At 35.3% G+C, this 24,284-nt stretch overlaps 1 protein-coding gene across 1 annotated transcript in view; it reads right to left on the reverse strand.

Annotated features, from left to right (window-relative positions):
* Positions 1-15,183: 15,183 nt before the first annotated feature.
* The window catches only part of Tfap2d (transcription factor AP-2 delta), a 55,805-nt gene continuing 46,704 nt past the window's right edge, over positions 15,184-24,284 (reverse strand). Inside the window, exon 8 of the mRNA XM_027938283.3 lies at positions 15,184-15,622. Within this exon, the coding sequence (XP_027794084.1) occupies positions 15,403-15,622 (220 nt within the window). The 3' untranslated portion in view covers positions 15,184-15,402. The remainder of the gene's footprint in view (positions 15,623-24,284) is intronic.

Raw genomic sequence — 24,284 nt, forward strand, 5'->3', positions numbered from 1 at the left:
TGGAATTTTATTCAGCCATAAAGAAAAATGGAATCTATCTTAAATATTATTTTTAAAAATTCTAAAGTTATAAATGAATAAATAAATAAAATAAAGTATTTTAAATCTGTGATGAAGGGCTTACTCAAAAATATATACATAAGGAAAATTGCTATTCATAGCCATAGCCATAGCCATTGGAAGTGCGCATGATAGATGCATCAAATGCATGTATCATGCTTTGATCCTATCCACCCTCCCTACTCACTTCCAGCCATAGCCACTGGAAGTGAGCATGAGCTCTCAGCTTTAGGACTTGAAATAAATTTGAATTTTAAAGAAACAAGACCAGAGAACATGAAATTTTGAATACAATTTAAAGTTCTGGCTCTAAACTTATTCAGCACTTTCTGTTATCTGTCTAGTGTACTGACTGGTGTATACTAGTAATCAAAGAATATTTGTCAAGTGAGTAAATGAAAGGATCTGTTTCCATTTTTATGACAAGAGGATTTTCCCCAAAGTGTCTATGTTCAAGAAAGTTTTTGTTGATAAATATGATTTGATCTGATGGTTAGGATTTTAACATGACGAATTTGTGAAAAAATTGAAATTTCCAAAGTCACAACTTTGTGTTCTAGGAGATATATGTCCCTGTAACTATTAGGTACATGCTTTCATACCGGGTACTAAACCAGACAACTGGGGAAAATGCAAATACCACATGCATTCAGCATAGTACTGTGCTTTCCTCATATTCTAAGGGAGTCACAGGCAATCTTCTCCAAAACCCTTTCAATAGAGCCATCACAACAGTCTTCTGTCTCAGAATCATTGTAATAGTTTTATAACCTCTAGGATAAAAGACGTGATTTCTGGTGAAATTTGGTCATTCATTAAGAAAACAGAAATCTATTCACTAAAAAAATGAAAGTTAGTTAAGCTAAGTGGGGAAAATATTTACAAAGCCTGAAAGGAAACAGCTTTCCATACCTCCTGCTACACCCAGTCCTCCCAAATATATCTTGACTCTGCTAGTAAATGGGGCTCAATCATATAATAGAAACAATAAGCATATTTACCTCCTTTTTGGTGTTGTTTAAGGATACAATGATTAATACAAAGGATGTTTTGCTGTAGATGATATGATAAGCTATTGGTTGTATTTTTTATTACTACTTTATTTAAGTCTTGGTTTTAACAGTTTCTCTCAGAGATTACACATTAGAGACTGGTATGGATACTGAGTTTTTGTGTTAATGCATGAGATACTTTGCACCTATCACTTCTCGTTCTGGCATTGTAAACCTGAAAACATTTCTAGGGTTTCCAAAACATTGTGGTTGTCTTTATCTCCTCCAGAAATTTTGCTTATTTTACATCTTGGAATAGTACTTATTTGTGGATTTTTGGGGATGGGTTAAAATTTATATTTTATTATAATTATTGCTGCATATTAACTATGCAAATCAATGAGTTTCAAGTGTGTCATTTCTACATATGCATGTATCATGCTTTGATTATAACCACCCTCCCTAATACACTCTCTGGTCCTCCCCTCCCTTGCTCTCCCCTGGTCCCTTCTTCTTCCCTAATAGTCTCCTAATGTCAAAGGATCTTTTTAATTCTTCTTCTTCTTCTTCTTCTTCTTTTTTTTTTTTTGGTGGCCGTGCTGGGGGTTTTTAAATTCTTTTTAGTTTCTACATATGAGAGAAACATGCAATGCTTGCCTTTTGGTGTTTTTTCCTTAACATAATGCACTATATTTCCTTTCATTTTTCTGCAAATGGCATGGTTCTTTATGGCTGAATAATACTCTATTGTATACTGTGTGTGTGTGGATGTATATGTGCATGTGTGCATGTGTGTGTGTGTGTGTGTGTGTGTGTGTGTGTACAGGCAGCTATGCTGATGTCATAGTCTGGCTATATTACAAGTAGAATCCCAATAAACATGTGTAAACTGATATCTCTTTTGTATGCTGATTTTATTTCTTTTGGATAAATACCCCGGAGCAGCATAACTTGATTATATTATAGTTCTATTTTTAGATTTTGAGGAGCCTCCATACTGTTTTACACAGTGGTTATACAAACATACATTCCCACCAATGGTGTATAAGTGTTCCTTTTTCCCTGAATCCTTGCCAGCATTTGTTAATTTTTGGGTTTTGATAATAACCATTCAAACTGGGATAAGGTGGAATCTCGATGCAGTTTTGATTTTCAGTTCATTGACGGCAACAATGTTGAGCATTTTAAAAATATATTTATTGGCAATTTGTATCTCTTCCTTTGAGAAATGTTTGTTCAGATCATTTATTTATTGATTGATTCGATTACTTGTTCTTTTGATTTGATTTTTTTTTGTTTTATACATTCTGTAGATCCTCTGTCAGATGAATAGCTAGCAAAGACTTTCTCCCATTCTGTAGGTTGTCTCTTTGCTGTCTTGATTGTTTTCTTTGCTGTATAGAAACTTTTTAATTTGATATGACCCCATTTGGCAATACTTGCTTTTATTTCCTGAGCCACTGGAGTCTTATTTGGAAATTGTCACCTCTGCCCATATCATGAAGTGTTTCCCATTTCCCATATGTTTTCTTGTAGTAGTTCCAGGTCCTCCATTAAGTTCTTTGATCTATTTAGAGTTGATTTTTGTAAAGTATGTAAAGGAACTAGTTACAATATTCTACATGTGGATATCTGTTTTTCCTAGAACCACTAGTTGAAAAGACTGTCTTTTCTCCAACATGTGTGTCTGACACCTTTGTTGAAAATCGCATAGCTATAGATGCATGGCTTCATTCCTGGGTCTTCTACTCTATTCCCTTGGTTTACATGTCTGTTTTTGTTATTATCGGTGTTTTTGTTATTATTGGTTGTAGTATATTTTGAAATCAGGTATTGTAATGATTCCATCATTGCTCTTTTGCTCATGGGAGCTTTGGGTATTTGCAGTCTTTTGTGTCTTCGTATGAATTTAGGATTGACTTTTCTAGTATTCTGAAGAATGTCATTGAAATTTTGATGGGATTGCATTGAATCTGCAGATCACTGTGCATAGCATGTTCATTTAGCAATAATAATTCTTCCAGTCCATGAATATGGGTGGTCCTTCCACATTTTACGGTCTTCAATTATTTTCTTCAGAGTTTTATAATTTTCATTGTAGAAATCTTTTACCTCCTTGGTTAGGCTTATTCCTAGGGGTTTTTGTTTTTTTAGTCAACTATGAATAGGATTGTTTTCTTTATTTCTTTCCCAGCAAGTTCATTATTGGTGCATAGAAAAGCTACCAATTTTTGTATGTTGATTAAGTATTTTGCTCCTTTGTTGAGTTTATCTGTTCTAAGAGTTTTTTGGTGGAGCTTCTAGTGTCTAACTACAGAATCACATCATTAGCCAATAGTGATAATTTGTCTTCTTCCTCTCCTATTTGTATTCTTTTAATTTCCTTTTCTTGCTCTGGCTTAAACTTCAAGTACTATACTGAATAAGAGTGGTAAGAGTGGACACTCCTGTGTTGTTTCTGATTTTAGAGGAAATGCTTTCAGTTTTTCCCAGTTCAGTATGTAACAGTCCTTGAATTATTCATTCATTTGCCCATCATTTGCAGAAAATAAACACGCCCACTGTGTGCAAGGTAGGTACTCAGTTTCTGTGAATGCAGTGACAGTCAAGATATAGGGATTTATTTTTCAAATCCTAATGTTATTTAATATTAACAGTTCCAATATTTGAAATAATATTAACAGCTAACATCAACTGATGTGTTAGGTGCTATTGTTTTATATGGAATAGTTTATTTAATACTTACAATAACTCAATGATGTCAATGCTATAATTATCTTCAATTTGTAGTTGTGGAAACTGAGAATCATCTGTCTCATAAGAGAGATAATTAAGCTAATGATTAAAAAAATATCTCTGATAAATGGCATGACAAGAATAAATGGTGGCATGGGAGAACAAAAAGGGAAAAGCACCTGGTTTAAGGAATCATAGAAGGTATCTGTGGTAGGCATAATTCTAAAGATTAATTTCCAAGATTTCCCACCCTAACCCCTGGGGCTGTGACCATAATGTGAAATCACACTCATGGTTATCTTATTTTAGATGGTAAAATGAATTTTACAGATGTAATCAGTTGATTTGAGACAATCAAAGGGAGACCACCAGGGTGGGCACCATCTAATTATGTGAGCCCTGTATTTTTTATTGGTTCTCTTTAGTTATACATGACAGTAGAATCCATTTTGACATAATTATAAAAGAATGGAATATATCTTGTTCTAAGTGAGCTTTTTAAAATAAAAGATCCTTCTCCCTCCCCTGCTATCTTGGAGCAGAATGGAAAGTCAGAGAGATATGTTTTTGGCTCCCTGTACTGCTTCTGGTTTGAAGATAGAGAGGACCATGTGACAAAGACCTAAAAGTAGAACATGAAAGCTGCTAAAAATGCCTGATTATAGTCAGCAAGGAAATGGGGACTTTAGTTGTACAACCACAAGGAAATATACTTTGTTACTCATCTGAATGAGTTTGGAAGATTTTCCCTGAGAGGTTCCAGAAGACAGTCTAGACTGGCAGGTACCTTGTTTTGACCTTATGAGTGTATAAGTAGAGAACACAGTTGAATCTAGCTGGACTTGTGACCTACAGCAATGTGCACTAATAATTAATTTGTTATCTATTTATTGCGCTAATTTGTATCTATTTATTTTGAGAGTGGATCTCACTAAGTTTGTGGTGATACATTAGACAGTTTGTAACTAATGCAGCTGTACTGAATTCATCACTTTTAACCTGATTGGGTGGTAAGTAGGAGCTAAAAAGCAACAAAGGTTACCATATTTAACCACATAATTATCACAGATTTTTATGCCAATTTTGTTTTTTTGCAAAAAAAGTGGTGTATTATCATTAAGTGAAGCATTTTAATGTACCAGTATTACTTAAAATTATTTATTACTAACCTCTCTTTGATGCAAGATTAGAATGCATGGAACACTTGTTAATATGCATTAAAATTTAATATTCCAAATCCATGCACATTATTTCTTTGAGACAGTTTAGTGAACAATTTTCTGGTCTGAAAAAACAAAGGTTACACATTAGTTGTCATTGATTTTTGTCTTATTTGCTATATTACACTTGAGAAAATTTACTGCAGTGTTATGAAGTATGGACTTACAAAAATTAATTTTCTGTGTCCTAAGATTTTGTGCTACTATCATTGGTTTCATTATCTAACCCAATGTCTTCGCATCACTCATATAATTCACAAATGTGTGTCCATAAACCACTGTGAATACCTTGCTGCTCTGTTTATCTTTTAATTAGCATTATGAACAAAATTATGCCATTATAACTTTGCAATTATGCAATGAAAGGTTTTAAAATTTTTGGACAAAAACAACCAGAGGGGGAAAATTATGTACTGGCGATAATTATGCTGTGAAATACAGTATACCTATAGTGTTCCAAGCTTAGAGAACTATACTGACAGAATCTTAGATCATGGAGAGTTCTGTGTGTCATGGGGAGCAGACACAGAGGATGATATAGGAGAAGCAGGAATACAAGATAAAGCTAGAGGTGGCCGGAGAAAAGAGCAAAGGTTGAGTCCAAAGGACTGTACAAATCATGTAGAAGAGTTGTACTTTATTAAGATAAAGGGCAATAATTTGTGAAATGGAACAAAAAGGAGAAAGAAGGGAGGCAGGAAAACCAGATGGGAAGGGACACTGCAATTAGGAGTTGATGATGTCCTGAACCAGGAGTTTGGGTACCTTATACAGTTAATCTCTGGGTCCTAAAAATTAACTTATAGTACTATGATATTAATTTTTTAGAACCTAGTGACTAACTGTAGAAGAGGGTAGAGATAGGGAAACATTTGAGATGATTAACAGGTTTCTGTTTGGGACAACTGTATAGAAGCATCTTTAGCAGGGTTGAAAATTTAGAAGGAAAAATTGTTTGAAGGAGGGAATTGATTAAGAATTCATATTTAATATATATTGGTTTGAAGATGTTGTTTTTCACAAGGCACTAACCATTAGAACTTGACTATGGGGAGGTAGAGTGCAGGAGAATAGTATGATTGAGAATTCATTACCCATTGTATTGTACTAGGCTAAGCTACAGTGGCAAATAGATCCTCTGTCCTTCTAACAATTTCAGTGTTGTAGCATAACAGAAGTTTAGCTCAGAATAAGTGTGCTTCCCTTAAGAGATCCAGTTTTGAGTCTGTATCTCTGCTGTTTCTACGACCGTAGTTCTTACCCTTGAGTTCTTTAACACTATCTGAAGATAATTTTTGTTGTTACAATTGGGAGAGATGCTAATGTTATCTACTGCATGGAAACCAAGGGTCTGCTAAACATCCTACAACAGACAAGACTGTTCCACATAATAAAGAATTATCTGGCTCAAAATGTGAATAATGCCAGCATTGAGAAACCTTGCCCTAGGGCCTTATCATATACCTCCCATTGAAAAGGATAAGGAGAAAAGGACATGGATAAAGTGCATGGTTGGTTTTGACTGGGAAAATCTGGATGTGGCAAATATCACATTCACTTGCCTGATGGAGAGAACCTAATTGCATGATCACAAAAATAAATTTAATCTTGCTCAGGAGTTGGCAAGCTAGGCACTCAGAACCAGTCTAGCCCACTATCTATTTCTAATGAACATTTACTGGAACACAGGGATGACCATTTATTTACAGATTGTCTATTGCTACTTTGATGGTACAGTGGGAGAATCAAAGACCACATGATCTACAAAGACTAAAATATTCATTACCATTATCCGGTTCTTTATAGAAAACATCAAACCCACAATAAAGGGATACACCCAGGACAAAGATAGAGTGGATTGTGTTAGATGACATTTCTTTACCACAAGAGAAGACATGACAATTGAAATTATGGTAGAAGATATTGTTGCACAGGGAGAATGGGTATGGTGAGAACATAAAGGATTCTAATATTGAAGCCCACAGTTAGCTTTTATTGGTAGAAGGAACAATGAACTTGGAAGGAAGACTAAACATAGACTTGTGCATATGTCATACCTTAGCATCTTTTTTCCAAATAGATTTTTTTTTGTAGTGCTGGAGATCAAATGCAGGGCCTTAATGCATGGTATGTAAGTATTCTGCCACTGAGCTAGGACCCAGCCTTCAGAATTTTTATATGATATGAAATATACAACTAAGGAAATGCAATGTTAAATAGACTTGAAAACTCAAGATTGTGACAATAACCCATGTGTCCACATTTATTTTAAAAATTGTTTTCTGCCTTTTATGAGGTAGTAATTGAGTTATTTCAAATTTCCATGTCTTGGTCTTTTTGAAAGACATTATAAAGATGGGAAGAAGCTGACTGTAATTGAACCCAGGGGCAGTTAACTACTGGGCTAATCCCATTTTTTTTCTATTTTTTATTTTGAGAGAGGATCTCACAAAGTTGCTTAGGGCCTCACTAAGTTGCTGAGGCTGGCTTTGAACTTGCAATCCTCCCACCTCACCCTCTGGAGTGGCTGGGATTACCGGTGTGGACACCCAGCTTCATTTTTATTTTTGAACCTTCATTTTGATGCATGGCATAAATTAGACCTCAACACACTCTGGGTCTCTCTGGTTGCATCACTGTCCCAGTGTTGTGTGGGGAGGACATGTGTAGCACCAAGTGAGGGGGACATCTGGTCGCGGTTCACTTTTGTTGATGCTGGAAACTACAGAGAGGCCCATCCTTCTTTGGGTCTGAAAGCCTTCAAACTATATTCCTCGTAACCTTTGCCAGCTGGCTTCTAATTAGGTTTTGTTAATGGGAGACCATGATTGGAATTAGAAGGAACAAGAGAGGGAAATGATGCTCTTATATTTCCTGTTCCTGCTAGTAGCCCTTCAGCAGAAGACAAAGGTTAAGGCTCCAGCCTCGAGCTTCTTTTGTGCTCCCAGCATTAGGGCACTGTGCTCCTTCAAAAGCGCTACAGCACCGATCTCGAGGTGGCTTTCTCACAGGTCCATGCAACGACCATGGGCAGGAGAGATCTCAAGTTTCCAGATTGAGGTAACTTTGACTCTTACCTTGCGTTTGCCCATTACTAGTGATGGTGGCTGCTTTTTCATTGACTAATATTAAGATGATAGTGTTTCACTTGTGCTCTTTCAGGCTTCTAACACTCACTTGTTTTTTCTTCTCTTTGAAATCCTAGAGGGGTCTCTGAATTCCTATCTGGTCTTTGATTGCATGTGTCCCCAGGTTTCTCCTAAGTGTTCATGCATCAAACCTGGCAGGACTCTGTATGCTAGCCAGCTATCGGGGATGCTCCCTGGTGAGCTTGATACAGCAATGGCAGCTTTTTCTTTTTCTTTTTTAGAAAGAGAGAGAGAGAGAGAGAGAGAGAGAGAGAGAGAGAGAGAGAGAGAGAGAGAATTTTAATATTTATTTTTTAGTTATCGGCAGACACAACATCTTTGTTTGTATGTGGTGCTGAGGATCGAACCCAGGCCGCACGCATGCCAGGCGAGCGCGCTACTGCTTGAGCCACATCCCCAGCCCCTGCAGCTTTTTCATTCCTGCTTTCATCCACAACATCCTGGGCTGTCTGTGCCATGTAGAGAGATTTTGGTAGAAATTCTGTGAGGCTAAAAAAACACCTATCAAGACACAAGCCACACAGGCATTTCTTTTGCTTCTGCTTAATTGCTGGCTTTTCTTCCTCACTAATGGTTTTCTCCAGGATGAGGATATTGTTCTCTGTCAGGAGATTCATAACCCAATCTCACCTCCAGACGTAATCCAATCTCTGAGATGCAGAAATAGCCAAACTGTTTGAAATGCTCCTTTCCCCCTTTTTCTTTCCCTAACCCATGGGCTATTTTTTTTTTTTTTTGGTGTGTGTGTGTGTGTGTGTAGAAAGAAATTCCTGACTGATAAACTATTTTTAATTAATTTTTTAATATGTGCTAATTAGTTATACATGACAGAAGAGTGCACTTTGGCACATCATACATAAATGGAGCGTAACTTCTTATTATTCTGATTGTACATGATGTAGAATTACTCCAGATTGTGTAGTAAAATAGGTACATAGGGTAATAATGTCCAATTCATTCTACTATCCTTCCTACCCCACATACCCCCTCCCTTTCCTTCACTCTGCTCTGCCTAATCTAACTATTCTTCCCTAACTGCCCCATCCCCCAATATACCCCCCCGCCCACTTATTGTGAATTAGCATCTGCATATCAGAGAAAACATTCAGCATTTTTTGGGGGGCGATTGGCTTATTTCACTTAGCATGATATTCTCCAGCTCCACCCATTTACCAGCAAATGCCATAATTTCATTCTTCTTTAAGGCTGAGTAATATTCCACTGTGTATATAGACCACATTTTCTTTATCTATTCATCTGTTGAAGGACACCTAGATTGGTCCCATAGTTTAGCTACTGTGAGTTGAAATGCTATAAACATTCATGTAGCTGCATCACCATAGTATGCTGATTTTAAGTCCTTTGGGTATAAACCTAGGTATGGGATAGCTGGATCAAATGGTGGTTCCATTCCAAATTTTCTGAGGAATCCCCACATTGCTTTCCATAATGGCTGCACCAATTTCAGTTCTGCCGCGATATATGAGTGTAACTTTTCCCCCACATCCTTGCTAACATTTATTTTTGCTTGTATTCCTGATAATTGCCATTCTGACTAGAGTGAGATGAAATCTTAGATTAATTTTGATTTGCATTTCTCTAATTGTTAGAGATATTGAACATTTTTTTATATATTTGTTGATTAATTATATTTCTCCTTCTGTAAAGTGTCTGTTCAGTTCCTTAGCCCATTTATTGATGTTTTTGGTGTTTCTTTTTGTGTTCTTTATATATCTTGGAGATTAATGCTCTATCTGAGGTGCAAAGATGCATGTGGTAAATATTTTATCCCATTCTGTAGGCTCTGTTCACCTCATTAATTGTTTCTTTTGCTGAGAAGCTTTTTAGTTTTAATCCATCTTATTTATCAATTATTGATTTTTCTTCTTGTACTTGAGATGTAACAAAAGAGGTGAAATCTCTCTACAATAAAAACTACAGAACACTAAAGAAAGAAATTGAAGAAGAACTTGGAAGATGGAAAGAACTCCCATGCTCCTGTATAGGCAGAATTAACATTGTCAATATGGCGGTACCACCAAAAGCATTATACAGATTTAATATAATTCCTATTAAAATCCCAATGACTTACTTCATAGAACTAGAAAAAGCAATCACAAAATTCATTTAGAAAAATAAGAGACCCAAAGCAATTGCCAAAGCAATCTTTAGCTAAAAGAGTAAAGCAGGAGTAAAACAATACCAGAACTTAAACTATACTATAGAGCTATAGTAACAAAACAGCATGATATTGGCATCAAAACAGACACATGGACCAATGGTACAGAATAGAAGACACAGAGACAAATCCACATAAATATAATTATCTCATACTAGACAAAGGCACCAAAAATTGGAGAAAAGATACCCTATTTAACAAATGGTGCTGGGAAAATTGGAAATCCATATGTAACAAAATGAAATTAAACCCCTATCTCTCACCGTGCACAAAACTCAATTCAAAGTGGATCAAAGACTTAGGCACCAGAACAGAGACCCTGTGCCTAGAAGAAGAAGTAGGCCTAAATCTTCACCATGTCCACATAGGATCTGACTTCCCGATTGATAAGCTTTTAAACCTCAAGTCTCCCTTAGGCCTTAAGATTTTGAAACTGATAATTTGTACAAAAGTTTGACTCTTTTGTTGCCTGCATACTTTGGGGTCATATTCCTTTCCTGAGGCCACTTGGACAAAGTGTTAGTTGCTCCAAAGTGGGGGAGGAAGGTAGGAATACAAGGCCTACCGGCTAGTTTTCAAACTAACATCCTGCCGCAAATGTTTTTAATTCTCTCAGAATTGAATTCCCTTTTTTCCGCAGATCTACACCCTTCCCTTTCCCTGCTTCTTTGATTTTCAGCTCCCTCCTGCCACTACTGTTTCCCAGAACTGAGCCATGTTTGTGCTGGGACACCCGTGTGAGTTTTCATAAGAGCTGGCACTTACCATGTTCTAAAATCCACGAGAAACCCAGAAGCCTGACCGTAGGAAAATGTTCCACTGCCCTTTGTACCTTCAGTCTCTAGGACACAGCCTGGCATAGAAAAGGGTTTGATATACTGAGGAGAAATTGATCTTCAGGTAAAAAAATATTTGTCGAAATTCTAATATTAAAGAAAATAAGTAGCCAGGTATGGTGATGCGTGCCTGTAATCCCAACTAATAGGGAGGCTGAGTCAGGAGGATCACATGTTTGAGAGCAACCTGGGAAACTTAGTGAAACCTTATCTCAAAATAAAATTTTAAAAGGGCTTGGCAAATACTTCCGTGGTAGAGTGCTTGCCTAGCATGTGTGAGTCTCTGGGTTCAATTCTAGTAGTGTCCCCACACAAAAAGACAATGGCTAAAACATAACACCAATAGTCTCCTTTTCTGCCCTAAGCAGTTCAGAAACACTGATTCCAATTATGACAGTAATTCTCTAAGTAGATAAGTACCATTATTCTCATCTTACAGATGGAAAAATTGTGGAAACACAGAGAGGTTCAGCAACTTGCTTAAGGTCACATTGTAGAAAGTGAAATAACCATAATTTGAATACTGGCAGTTTGGCTTTAGAGTCCATAGCTCAGCCACTAGGCCTTATCACTTTCTCACATGTTGACTTGATTTTTGAAAGAAGATGACACACTGTGTAAAGGATCCTGATACATATTTTTAAAATCCCATTGTTCTAAAATGCTTCCCAAGAGGCATAAAAGAAAATGGATTTTATTGTTTTACTTATCACTCGTAAGGATAATTTATTGACATATTTATTTTAAAAGCATGAGGTGACAAGAGGTAAAGTTTCTATCACTCTCAGCTCAGCTCAGCTGTTCATAGAGCTACATGGTCATGTTCTGTCCTATCATTGGAGAGAATATACCCGCAAGGCAGAGAAAAGCAAAAGGAACACAGAGCCAGGAAGCATCACCCTTACTGTTAAGGTGGGTGAAAAGAAGGCAGGAGGAGAAGAGCTTAGGAATCATTCCAGTGCTCTGATTTTTTCCAGAGAAAATAATATACAGTAATTCAGAGATTTCATTCATTTTTCTAGAACCACCAAACTTAAGTCAAATAGTAACTCTAATGAAATAAACAGCATGATAATGAGACTTAAATTGATTATTGAAACAGTCTGAAGACAAACATTTCTCTGTATATAAATTTGATTTACTCCTTCATTAAACTTAAATTTTATGCTGTCATTATTTATTTTGTGTGAATATAAGAGGTCTGTACAATTTTTTTATGTGCAAGTATTGGTTAATCTGAAAAAGCTTCTTCATTCTTTAATTACTTATTATAACACTGGAAATCAGACAGACTTTTGTTAGCTACTTTTTGAACTGTACACTATGATAACGATTTTACCTTTATTCTTACTGAAATTCTTATACCTGACTAGCTTTCTTTATTGTTTTATATTAATTATATCTACTTGCAACTAATATGCTATCGTGGAAATATTTCCTTATTCAAATAAATATAAGTAGCCATAAGTTACCATGAAGGAAGCAAGTTAGATTGAGTACTGAAAGACAACAGCAAAACTAGAAGGTCCTTTGGCCCACTTTGGACAAAGAACAAACACACGTTTATTTATTCATTTATTTAAAAAGTGTTGAGTACCTATTATATACAAGGCAAAAGTTGATGTTAACAATGTCTATTAGAATATGATAATAAATGATGATTCTAAACAGGACCAGTCCATCAATTCACTTAGGTTCTAATGGCTGGTTAAGTTAAATGATGGGTGCTGTCCATTTAAGGCTCTTAGAACACCCAAAAATCCTGGTAAGTAATATGCACTGTAGTTATAGTTATGCTTTTGTTTCCAAGGCTAATAAATAACAACACCCCATTAAGGTGTTTAGAACCCAAACTAGTCACAACTAAGGGTGAAGAAATAAGCTGGTAATATAAGCCAGATCTAATTTTTGATTATTGGTGAACATTGGACATGGTATATAAACTACATTAAACACCGAGCAGATATGCATATCAAAATGCCATATTAAATACATATGTATTGTTAATCATAAATGGAATAAATAAAGTTAACGTGGAAATTTCATTAAGAAAACGGTTACCCACATTATTTGTATATGACTTCCCTATTAAATTGAAATACTTACCATTTTTGTTTTATGTGTATATTTTACAACATGGGAAATTTTATGTAAGGTGGAATCAGTTATTTTGTGATGAAATTTGGAACTGCAGCAGAATTTCAGCTTTATTATATTTCAAAAAAATTTTGAAGCCACGAATAATGGTAAAATTAAAAAATGGAACAACATATGAAATCACAATTAATTATTTTTACAATTTTTTATTTAAGGTCTCCCACTGTGAAACTATAAAGTCCTTTTTTATGGAATTCCTTAGTAGTGTTTTCTCTATAATTGAATTTAATCTGGAACATTTAAGGTTTCATTGGTCATAATTACTTTTTTCTTTACCCCATTTCTTTATTTATTTATACATTTATTTTATTATTTTTTGAGATAGGGTCTCACTAAGTTGCTGAGGATGGCCTTACACTTGTGATCCTGCTGCCTCAGCCTCTCTATTAGCTGGGAATACAGAAATACACTATCATGCCTAGCTTATAGTTCTTCTTTTCTGCACAGATTCAAAGCTCAAAAGATTTTAAGAATTATTAGTCAGTAAAAATAATTTATGTGATTTCTATATGAAATAAATGAGCTTTTCCTCTCAATTAAATATAATACTAATATTCCCCATGGAGTTAAAATATGGTAGATTTTTAAAAGTAATTGAAATATGTTAATGAGAGGATAATATTTTCATGCTAAACTAAGTTTGGGAATTCACACATTATTAAAATGATTTTTTAATATAGAGGATGACCTATGTATTCACTTGCCTACATAGAATTTTGAAAATTGTTAACAATATAAGGTATAGTACCATGTGGTGCCAAATCAGGTTTCTCAACATATCCAGGATTATGTGGACCAAACTTTCATTCGATTAGTCCCTGGCCTCTGTTGCAATTGGGAACCTCTTGTTTTCAGTGTCTTAAGAAAAGTATAACAGAGCTGTAAGAACAAGCTATGAAAAATAAATAAATAAATAAAATGAATCATCCTAACAGCAAAATCTTCTCTGATCAATCTGTTTTGTTTTCTTTATTGAACACAGACCCTAATGTTTTGTGCCTCTAAAGGTTTAGAACACAACTATTGGCAGGTAGAGGAAGCACAAAAGAAGTGGTTCTCATCTTAACCCTAAAATCAATGGCCACTGGTGTTTTAAAAGGGCCTCCACTAGTTCCCTGGTATCTTCTATGATCTCTGAGGGGAAGGACATCCCAGAAAGATCACTGTTCCTGTTCCCATACATTTTCAGACAAAACACCACTGCTTTCCATGAAGAAGAGCCCAAGAGTGGTGAAGCTGCCCTCTCCTGTGTCCATCTACCTTCCCCTAAAGGCAGTCTGTTTTGCTTCAACTGTTAAGTGGGTAACATGAGGAGAATGGAGAGAAAATTCATTTCTTATCCTTACAGTGGTATAACTTCTGAATGTCTTCTTAGCTATCAGGGGGATAAATGGATCTGGGAGGCCATCATAGAAGGAACAGAGTTTTCTGGAATTTTTAAATACCACCAAGGCATTGGTAGTTGGGTAGGCTAGGTGTGACCAAATTTTTAGAATTGCTGTCAGTTCATAGGACAAAAATTCATGACTGCCCTTTTTAGTTCCCCAAACATTTATTAATGAATTAATTTCCAGATTGGTCTATTTAGTGGAAAGAGGCATTGTTCTGTTAACAGGGAGTTGAGGAAAGACTGGAGCTGTAAGCACTGGTGGTGGATTCCAGTTTGGTCATGCTTTCTGATCCCTAACTACAAAGCTGGATAAGAAAGTGCATTGGTTAAATGTGAAAAAGCATGTGCTGCCTCTCCAAAGTCCAGAAGTGCTTCAAAACTGTGATGTATATAATTCAGAACAATAAACTACGTGCACAAAAGGAGTTTATCATAACATAAAATTAAAAAGTGACAATTTCATCACACGGTTACACTGCTGTTTTCCTTTTTTTTTTTTTCATTTTTTGGATTTGTCCTTTTTTTTTGTTTTGTTTCATTTTTCATTTCCACTTTTGTTTTATATGGAGGGTTGGGGGAGGGTAGAGATTTTGTCCACTGAAGATTAGTCACCCTCAATGATATATATATTAGAAAAAATATCAGCAGCAAGACTCTCTGGAAATAGATTCTGTTTGATGTAGCTAGTCTGTCTTTTCTGTTTTGCCCTCTTTCACAGCAGCCTCTGAAGTTTTCCGCAGGGGGGCTTTCTCGGAGTTGGCATGTCCTTGGCCAGAATCCGCTGCTCCACCGTTTTTGTGAGAAGTGTGTTTTTCCAAGTAGTTCAGCATTTCACTGAGGACTGTCTGGAAAGTGCTTAGAGCTGCACATATTGCTGGAGTCCCAAAGCCATGAGTGATCAAACTGGAAATGAGAAGTGGTAAGAAAAGGTAGGTGGATAACTTGTGGTATGATTTGGACCAGAACACCCACCCCCACTTCATCCAGAACATTCAACTGAACATTCATTTATTATTCTCCCAAGTGTTGTTGAACATTGTGGAGGATATAAGACAATTCAAGTACTGCCGTTGACCAAGTTTAGGACCTATTTGAAAAGACTTATCATTTACAAACTTGTTATACACTAATTATTAGCAAGTCTGAATATTAAACATATGATTTGATTTTCTATTTCATTAGGAAGTAGATAAAAAGTGTAACTTCCTACCTGTGGAAATTACCTTGCTTTCACAAACATATAGTTGTATGGCATAAATCACCCATCAAGAAATCATAATTGGTTGAGTGTCCCTGATAACAATCCATTCTTATTACTCCATTCTTTTTTTTCCTCTATATTAATGAATATTATTTTTCTGGGAATGTGGCCACCTAGCTACAGATGACATTGCTGAGCTTCTCTTTTGGCATTTGGACATGGAACTAATCTATCCATAATAGAATATAAAGGAAGTGATATGCAGTTCTCACTTGATTAAAAAGACAATCAAGTGCCTTCTATTTCTTCACAAAGATTCTATGCATTATACAGATGAAGAAATCATGTTGGTAACAGAGACAGAACAAAGCGGAAGGAACCTATCCACCTCCAGACTCCTAAATGAGAGAATAATTAAAATTCCATCTCATGTAAGCTCCTCTCTGTTTGGGTCTTGTAAGCAAACTAATTAACTAATAATCATAACTAGTATGCAAGTGTGGAGAGAGTTGTGGTAACCTCAGCATAGATAGCCATTCCAGCTATAACGATGTTTCTTGTTGAATAAATACTTGCTGTAGATTCTCTTTTCTGTGACTAGAAACTATACACATTTTTTTTTCCATTTGTGTCAGTTGTTCTGAAGTAACACTCTTGGTTTGCTTCCCATAAATTTTAATAATACACAAAATCATACTTGTCTCATCTTATATTGTACTATATGTAACATTGTGTGTATATATACAGATAAAATATACTTAATAAATGAAACTATTAACTGTTTATACATCTTAGGTTGTTATTTTGACAAATGACTATGACACTAGCAGTTTTAAAATTAAATGCTATCGATTCTTCATAATATGCTAAAATATTTGTTACTTCTCTTAAGATACATAATTTTTAACAGCATATAATGAGATTTTATTTATTTATTTATTTATCTACTTATTTATTTATTTATTTATTTATTCTGTGGTGCTGGGGATCAAACCCAGATCCTTACACATGCTTGGCAAGCACAATACTGAGATTTTTAAATGATATTTAAAGCAATGTAAACGAGAGTTTTGGAATCTAAGGCAGCCTACTAAAATACCTCACAGGAAGCAATAGTAGGATCTACCATATGAGATTGTTGTGTATATTAATTCACACAGAGAGCTCAGGTGATGCTATACCTACACTAAATGCTTAATTAAATACAGATATTCTTCATTGTGACATTTACATGGTTAAGGGTAAAATTTTCTGCGTGTCCTTCATGGTCCCATCATCTTTTCTTTGGATATTTTACAAAGTTTGTCTTATGCCTCAATCATAATTAACATACATTAAAAAGCACAAAACAATTCAGTCTTCCACCATGCAGAAAACAAGAATATTCATGGTTCAGGCAATTATTTGCACCAATGTTGTAGTATGAGACACCATGGTTTGAATATATGCATATCTTTGCTGCATTGTCTTACATTGTTGAAAGGGAAAACTGATTTCAGCCCCATTTCTATAATGAGACAACTAGAGGGGAATTGATATGATTTGGGATCTCTCAGGGATCCTGGAAAACAAATGAATTCTTTGGAGTAGCAGAAGAAGTGGTTATGGTGGCACCTACTGAATGTGCTGAGTAACACCTTCCCTTAATGTGTAGCTTCTTGGCCATGGACACAAACTGTTCTTTTCTCAAGTTTTATTCATATTTAGGGTTCCTTGGAGCATTACATGAATTTTATTTTCCATCATAATGGCATATTCTCTTGGTTGTGACTGACCTCTTTATCAGCATTTGAGTCTACAGTATTTAGTTTCACTCGGATAATTATTAAAGTTTGTAGCCACTATTTGAATTATGAACAAAAATACTCCAGGCTTAAATTATTTATCTGTATCACCTCATATAAAACTAACTACAACACCAAGTAATAGGTATTATTGGGCTGGAGATGTGGCTCAGTGGTAGAGTACTTGTTTAGTATGCACAAGACCCTGAGTTCAACTTTCAGTACTAAAAAATAAAACAAAACAACAAAATGAAGTAGGTATTATTATTACATTTTACAGATGAAGAAATGAGGCCCAGAGGATGAAACTAAATAATGTGTCTTAGGAATTGACTTTGCATTTAGTTTCCTCTCAGGCTGAATTTACATTTATTCTTTTTCTTTGATAAATGACATTTCTATTAGCAATTTAAGCTTAAGTTCTCTGACAGTTTTGTTCTGTGGGCTGACTTATAAGACCAGAATATGGTGATTCTCCTTACTTTCTTGTATAAGAGCAGGATTTTAGAGCCTCAAGTACAAACTGCTTTAATTGTCATTCTGTGAAAAGAGTTGTTGTTGTAATGAAGGATATCAATTCTCAGCTGACATACTTTCTTGATTCCAAAATCTGTAATTGATCATTATCAGATTGCACTGTGGTCTTTTATCTGGATTGAGAACTGGTTTTACAAAATCCTCACACACTTATGCTGACCTGAGGTACTTCATCATTTCAGGAACATTATTTAACCTTGTAAGATGACAGTGGCATGACTAGAGCAAATACAAGGTCCTTTCTAACTCTAAGCTTCAATTTAACTGTGTTACTACTTACAGTTCTTACTTCAAAACCAAGACATGGACAGAAGGTGAAGGAAATTGAAAAAACACTTAATTTCACAGAGAAGTTTAAAATTGTGCGATACTCAACACAGGAAAGTATTTTTAAACATGAAAAGTGTTATGTAAGTATCCTTTACTACCTTAATTTAACATTACTTGTACATCAAAAAGCATGTATGGCATGATACTAACTATAAGACACAGTCTCTTTTCTAGCAGTTTTCAGTGAAATTTATGGATCCAATTAATTAAGTGATCTACTATTGTTTCAGAATATCTAACAAAAAAGTCTGCTATCACAAGATAATTCAAAAGGATTACTGATAACTTCACTATTGTTAGTTCCAATCATTTCAGGAAAAATATGTACATCTCATTCACAGTGACATGCTAAATAAGAGAAGAGATTAATATAGAATATACAAAAAAACAAAAGCAAAGTAGATATGGAAGGGTTGATTTTTAGTACTAGACAGAGAACAAACTAAGGTTATCCGTGATGATTTTTTTGCGTATGACACAGGGAACAAACGCAAAAATAAGCAAGTGGAACTACATCAAACTAAAAAGCTAGACATAGCAAAGGAAAGAACAGGATGAGAAGGCAACTCACAAAAAGAGAAAACATATGAGCAAACCGCATATTTTTAATGTGGGATTAGTATCAAAAATATATAAGGAAATCATACACACTTCAATAGCAAAAAGCAAATAATCTGATTAGAAAATGGGCAAAGGATACGAATAGATGTTTTCTCAAAGATGACATTAAAATGACAAATAGGTACATGAAAATATTTTCAATACCACTAATCATCAGGGATATGCAAACTCAAGTCATAATGAGATATCACCTCACACACATTAGGGTGGCTATTTTAAAAAAGACAAGAGATAAAAAGTGCTAGTGAGGCTGTAGAGAAATGGTACCACAGTACACTGTTGGCGAGAACATACATTGGTACAGCCATTAAGAAAACAACATGGAAGTTCATCACTTACATGTTTAATCTAAAAAGTTGAACCACAGAAGATTAGAGTGGTTGACAGGGCTAGGTGGGGGAAATGAAGAGATATTGGTCATATATAAGTGAGATCATATGATATGTGTCACTGTGTGCTTGGCTTATTTCAAATTTTCTACCCTCAGTTCCTGGCACTCAATGCTCTAGTTTTTGTCCCTATAGTTTTACTCTCCTGTTGAATGTCATATAAACTGAATCATAAAGTTTGTAGAGCTTTGGGACTTATTTCTCTCATTTAGCAAATTATTTTGAGATTCATCCATGCTGTATTTATCAAAAGATTATTTCTTGTATTGCTGGTAAATATTCCACTGGTGGATCTCTCACAATTTGTTTATGCAATGGGTAATTAAAAACATGAAGCATTAGCATTTAAAAAATAGAAGTGATCACTGAAATGTTTCATGGATTCAGTAGGAAGTGCAATAAAAGTAACTGTACTTCCATTCATAAAATGGTTATTAGAGCAATAAAATTTAGATTTAGACACTAAATCCATTTTAGTGTCAGATTTTAGCAATGCATCTGATAAATCTCCCAAAATACCATATGACAAATTGGTTAGAAAAGTAAGCTAGATAAGAGCATAATAAGGCAAACTCACAGCTGATTGTACAATGGTACCCAAAGTATGGATATGAGGGCAGTTGCCAGTCTTGAAGGATATCTCTAGTGGAGTGCTGTGAGGCTCTCATTAATCCCACTCTGCTTGACAAGTTAATTAACAATGAGATTGAAGGCATCATGGATTTTTAACTTAATGGTTGGCATTAAAATAGAGAAGAAAATTCCTGCATTGGATAATAGAACCAAAGTTCTAAAATACCTTAATGTGGTAGACAGCTTAATTGGTGGGCAAAATCAATTATATGAAATTTAGGGGAGATTAAGGAAAACATGTCCACTTGGGTAAAAAGCAAATTAGTGTTGCAGTATACCAAGGGAGAGATCTGATTCAAGAGCAGTTTACAGGGGGGAAAGGCTTTAAAACCAGTAATTTTAAACTAAAATATAAAGGGTCAAAATTAGTGGGTTGGATCACAGCTAGGCAGGCTTCAAAAATTTGTATACCAAGGACTATAGTCCCAATCATGTTTTTTTTCTATTTCTCTCTTTAACTAGATTCCAGCTCATTGGTTTCATTTTCCTATTGCTAATAATTTCACACTGAGGAGCAGAAAGCCTCTGAGAACTGGCTGTGAGCAATACAATCACCTGCTGAGAAAATCCTAACCACTCAGGTTTATGGCACCTGACGAGGGAAAATATAACTTGCATTTAACACTCATCTGCTAATTTTATTCACAATTTACAAAACTCCTATTTTGCTAGACCTCCCAATTAACATTCTCTAGACTATCTTTCTGCAACATTAACCATCTCTTCAAATTGGCTCAGTTCAGGAAGGTGGTGACTGTGCTAGATTCAGAAGTGAAGTTCCATGTTTTTACATCCCCTTAAGTGTTAAGTTTCCCCCCAAAGTGTTAATATTTCAGCCTCTGGAAGGACTCTACCAGGTGGAGCTATATTTTCCAGAGTGTTTGTATGTTTATGTATCTGTGGACCTGCACTATTTTTGCTTTTTCCAAAGTGGCATTCAGGACTAGGGATGGAGTTCAGTAGCAGACCATTCACATAGCACACACAAGCCCCTGGGTTCAATCCCCAGCACAACACAAACAAACAAACAAATAAATACATAAATAAAATGGCATCCTCTTCTTGACTAATGGGTTTGACCTGAATAAGTTCTAATATAACTTTTTACTCTTCAAAGGGAAATACATTGCAACAATTGAAACTGTAATTGCTAGCCAGTGATTATTAACAGAAAAGAAATGGAGACTCAGAAACAGAAGGAAAGGTAGAATAGAGGATAGAAGAGATTGCTATTTGAGAGAATACATTATCGTTTTGCTACTAAAATGTAAAGTGGTGGTTACAATCTAACTTAGTGTCTCTAAAGTACTTGACATTAATGATGAGGCCCTTTCTGGAAACTTCCATAGGTTAAAAACTTTACATACTTTTAAAATATCTTCTGATCCTTGTAGTCAAGGCCTTACATTGTTTATATTTTAACTCTCCCAAACTTTAGTGCTTAAGCTGAATGTTAAAATAAAAAAAAAAAATCAAGGATTCTGAATGGACATCTATCACAGGGACAAGAACTAATTTACATTTCATCATCTTTGTTGTATACTAGAGAATGTTTCCAAGCTGTTTCCATATTGCTTTAATTGTCCTTCAGAAATACTGTACCTTAAATTGATTTGTCTAAACTAACTTAAATGAAACCACTGAAACATTTTTTTTTTCTAAAACATAGCCTAAAACAAGATTCTATAGAAACTTCTATGAATTCTTCCTGTCTTGGCAAGAGTTGGGCCTGGTATCCAGCACCTTTCTACCTATCAAACATGGATTTACTATGTATTTAAAAGAAAATGAAGTTTCTTTAGTGATTTTCTATGAAGATTGGGCTGCTCTGTCAATTGTGGGTGGATTTTTCTAGCTTTATAGGGCCACAAAATCCTGGAAGTAATTGAAACTAATCTTATACAAACCAAAGTCAAAAAAGTCAAGAGAAAATAACCTACCATCATCATTTAGGTAAATAGAATAAAAGCTAATTTTATTTTATAAAATTTCAACTGTTTTCAGTGCATTCCAAGCAAGTGCTCTACCATTGATTTAAACTCCCAAGCCCAAATTTCAATTTTCTACCTAGAAAATGTTTGACAAATCCACTTCTTTTTCCTTCATTTCTTCTATGTAAAGTCTGAAATACAGTGTGGGCTATTATTCCTGTCATTTTGTTATAATGTATTACATCATCCAAATGGGTAGTCATAAATCTTCTAATTTCTAGAATTACATACAGATACTACTTACAGTGTCCTCAGTTCTGCTTTTTTTTTTTTTTTTTTTTTTTCTTTTTTTGCTTTTAGGAAGCATGCAACCAGCAAGATTTAGAGAGAGGACAAGCCTCCCTTTTCCCAGTCTCCTGGATTACTCAACTACTAAAGGCTTAGCTCCAGATGTAGATTGAGGCTCATGTGTACTCACATTATTAAGCTAGGTAGCTGCCAGAGAAATGTCTTCTTCTAGTCAAAACAACAGTCAGGAGGGAGGGCCCAGGAGGAACAGACCTGGAGGACACCAGCAAAGGTTTGGGGGGCTTCTCTGCCAAATTTTACTTTTCTTCAGAACATTAAGGATAAAGTACTTCATCTCTTTGAAGCAGCACAACCCATAAATATCAATAATGGAGAGAGACCTGGAGAAAGTACTGGGGCTCAGAACTTGATGGTATTCATTCTTTGTCACCTAACTCACTCAGAAAACAGAAGAAAAGGGAAAATAGCTGACAATTCTTATTTTCTAGGTGTATTATCTTATGTCCATTATCTCATCTTATGGCCCCAACTTCTTTTCAAATGGAATTTAATTAAAGTGCATAATTAAGTTATCTAGTTCCCTGGTAGATGGTGGTGGGGAATCACTGGAATCTACTCATTAGTAAAGCCTGTTCCATGACTTCTTCAGCTGGTGGTTCTTCATGCTAGACAGATTTAAGAAATCACCCAGTGAGCTTGTTTCAATGTGCAGGTCACATCCTAGAAATCCTGATTTAATGGTTTTGGAAGGGGATCAGTATTTTTTAAACTGTTCCTATTCAGTTTAAATGCAGCCAGGGAGTTAGACATGTTACCCTAACATCAAAAAAATAAAGCCTAGGACTGGGGCTGTGTGGCTCAGTGGTAGAGTGCTCACCTAGTATGCACCAGGCACTGGGTTCAATCCTCAGCACCACATAAATTTAAGATATAGTGTCCGCCTAGAACTTAAAAAAAAATAAATAAATAAAGCCTAACTATTATGTCTGTGTGGACTTCAGCATTTCCACAGGACATAAAAAGGGTTTCTGTGATCAAATTTTGGAAACATGGAATTCCATTCCATCAATCCCTTCCATTGAAAAAGGGTTTTGTAGGCTAGTGTATAATACTTCAAAACGGGTATAATAGTCAGGTTTTCGTGAATGAAAGCATTGACTATGAAATCCTTTCAAGAGACACCTCACTGGACTAATATTCTACAAAGCTCACTTTGTGTTTATGACTCCCTTGGATCCTGGACTGGGAGATGTATGTTCATTCTCCATTCTTCCTGTTCATCTCAGTCACTTACTCTGAGGTCCCATAGGAAATGGGTCCTTATGATTCCATTTTACTTCATTCCAAGTCAGCAAAATAGACAAAGGATGGAATAATTGTATACATGAGAGGTCAAAGCCAATCACATCTAAGTCAAATTTTGAAGGTGATGATATTTCTTGACATGAGTATATACATTTTACACATGGGAATGGAGTTTTTGGGCTAAATCAACCATCTCCTTGTACTTTTCCTTAACAAACATGTCATATTTTCTTTTTAGAATAGGGGAGTGGAAATGGTAAACACAAGACTCTTGTTTTTTAAAATTAATGCTATTGAACTGTTGGCATTTAATAATGAACATATTAATAAAATATAAAGAGAAGAAATGAGGTTTCACAGAAACAGTAACAGGAATGGTTTAAAATGGAACAACAGGTAGAGAATGGTTTCAAATGTCATCAGTTTAGAAGAGACTTAGAGATCATCAGTTGAACTGCATCAAATCATGGAAGAACATGCAGAGGCCACACAGGGGAAGTGCTCGTTCTAAATCCACAGAGCTAG

Source organism: Marmota flaviventris, chromosome 6 (genome assembly GCF_047511675.1).
Source record: "Marmota flaviventris isolate mMarFla1 chromosome 6, mMarFla1.hap1, whole genome shotgun sequence".
In the NCBI taxonomy this organism is placed as follows: domain Eukaryota; kingdom Metazoa; phylum Chordata; class Mammalia; order Rodentia; family Sciuridae; genus Marmota; species Marmota flaviventris.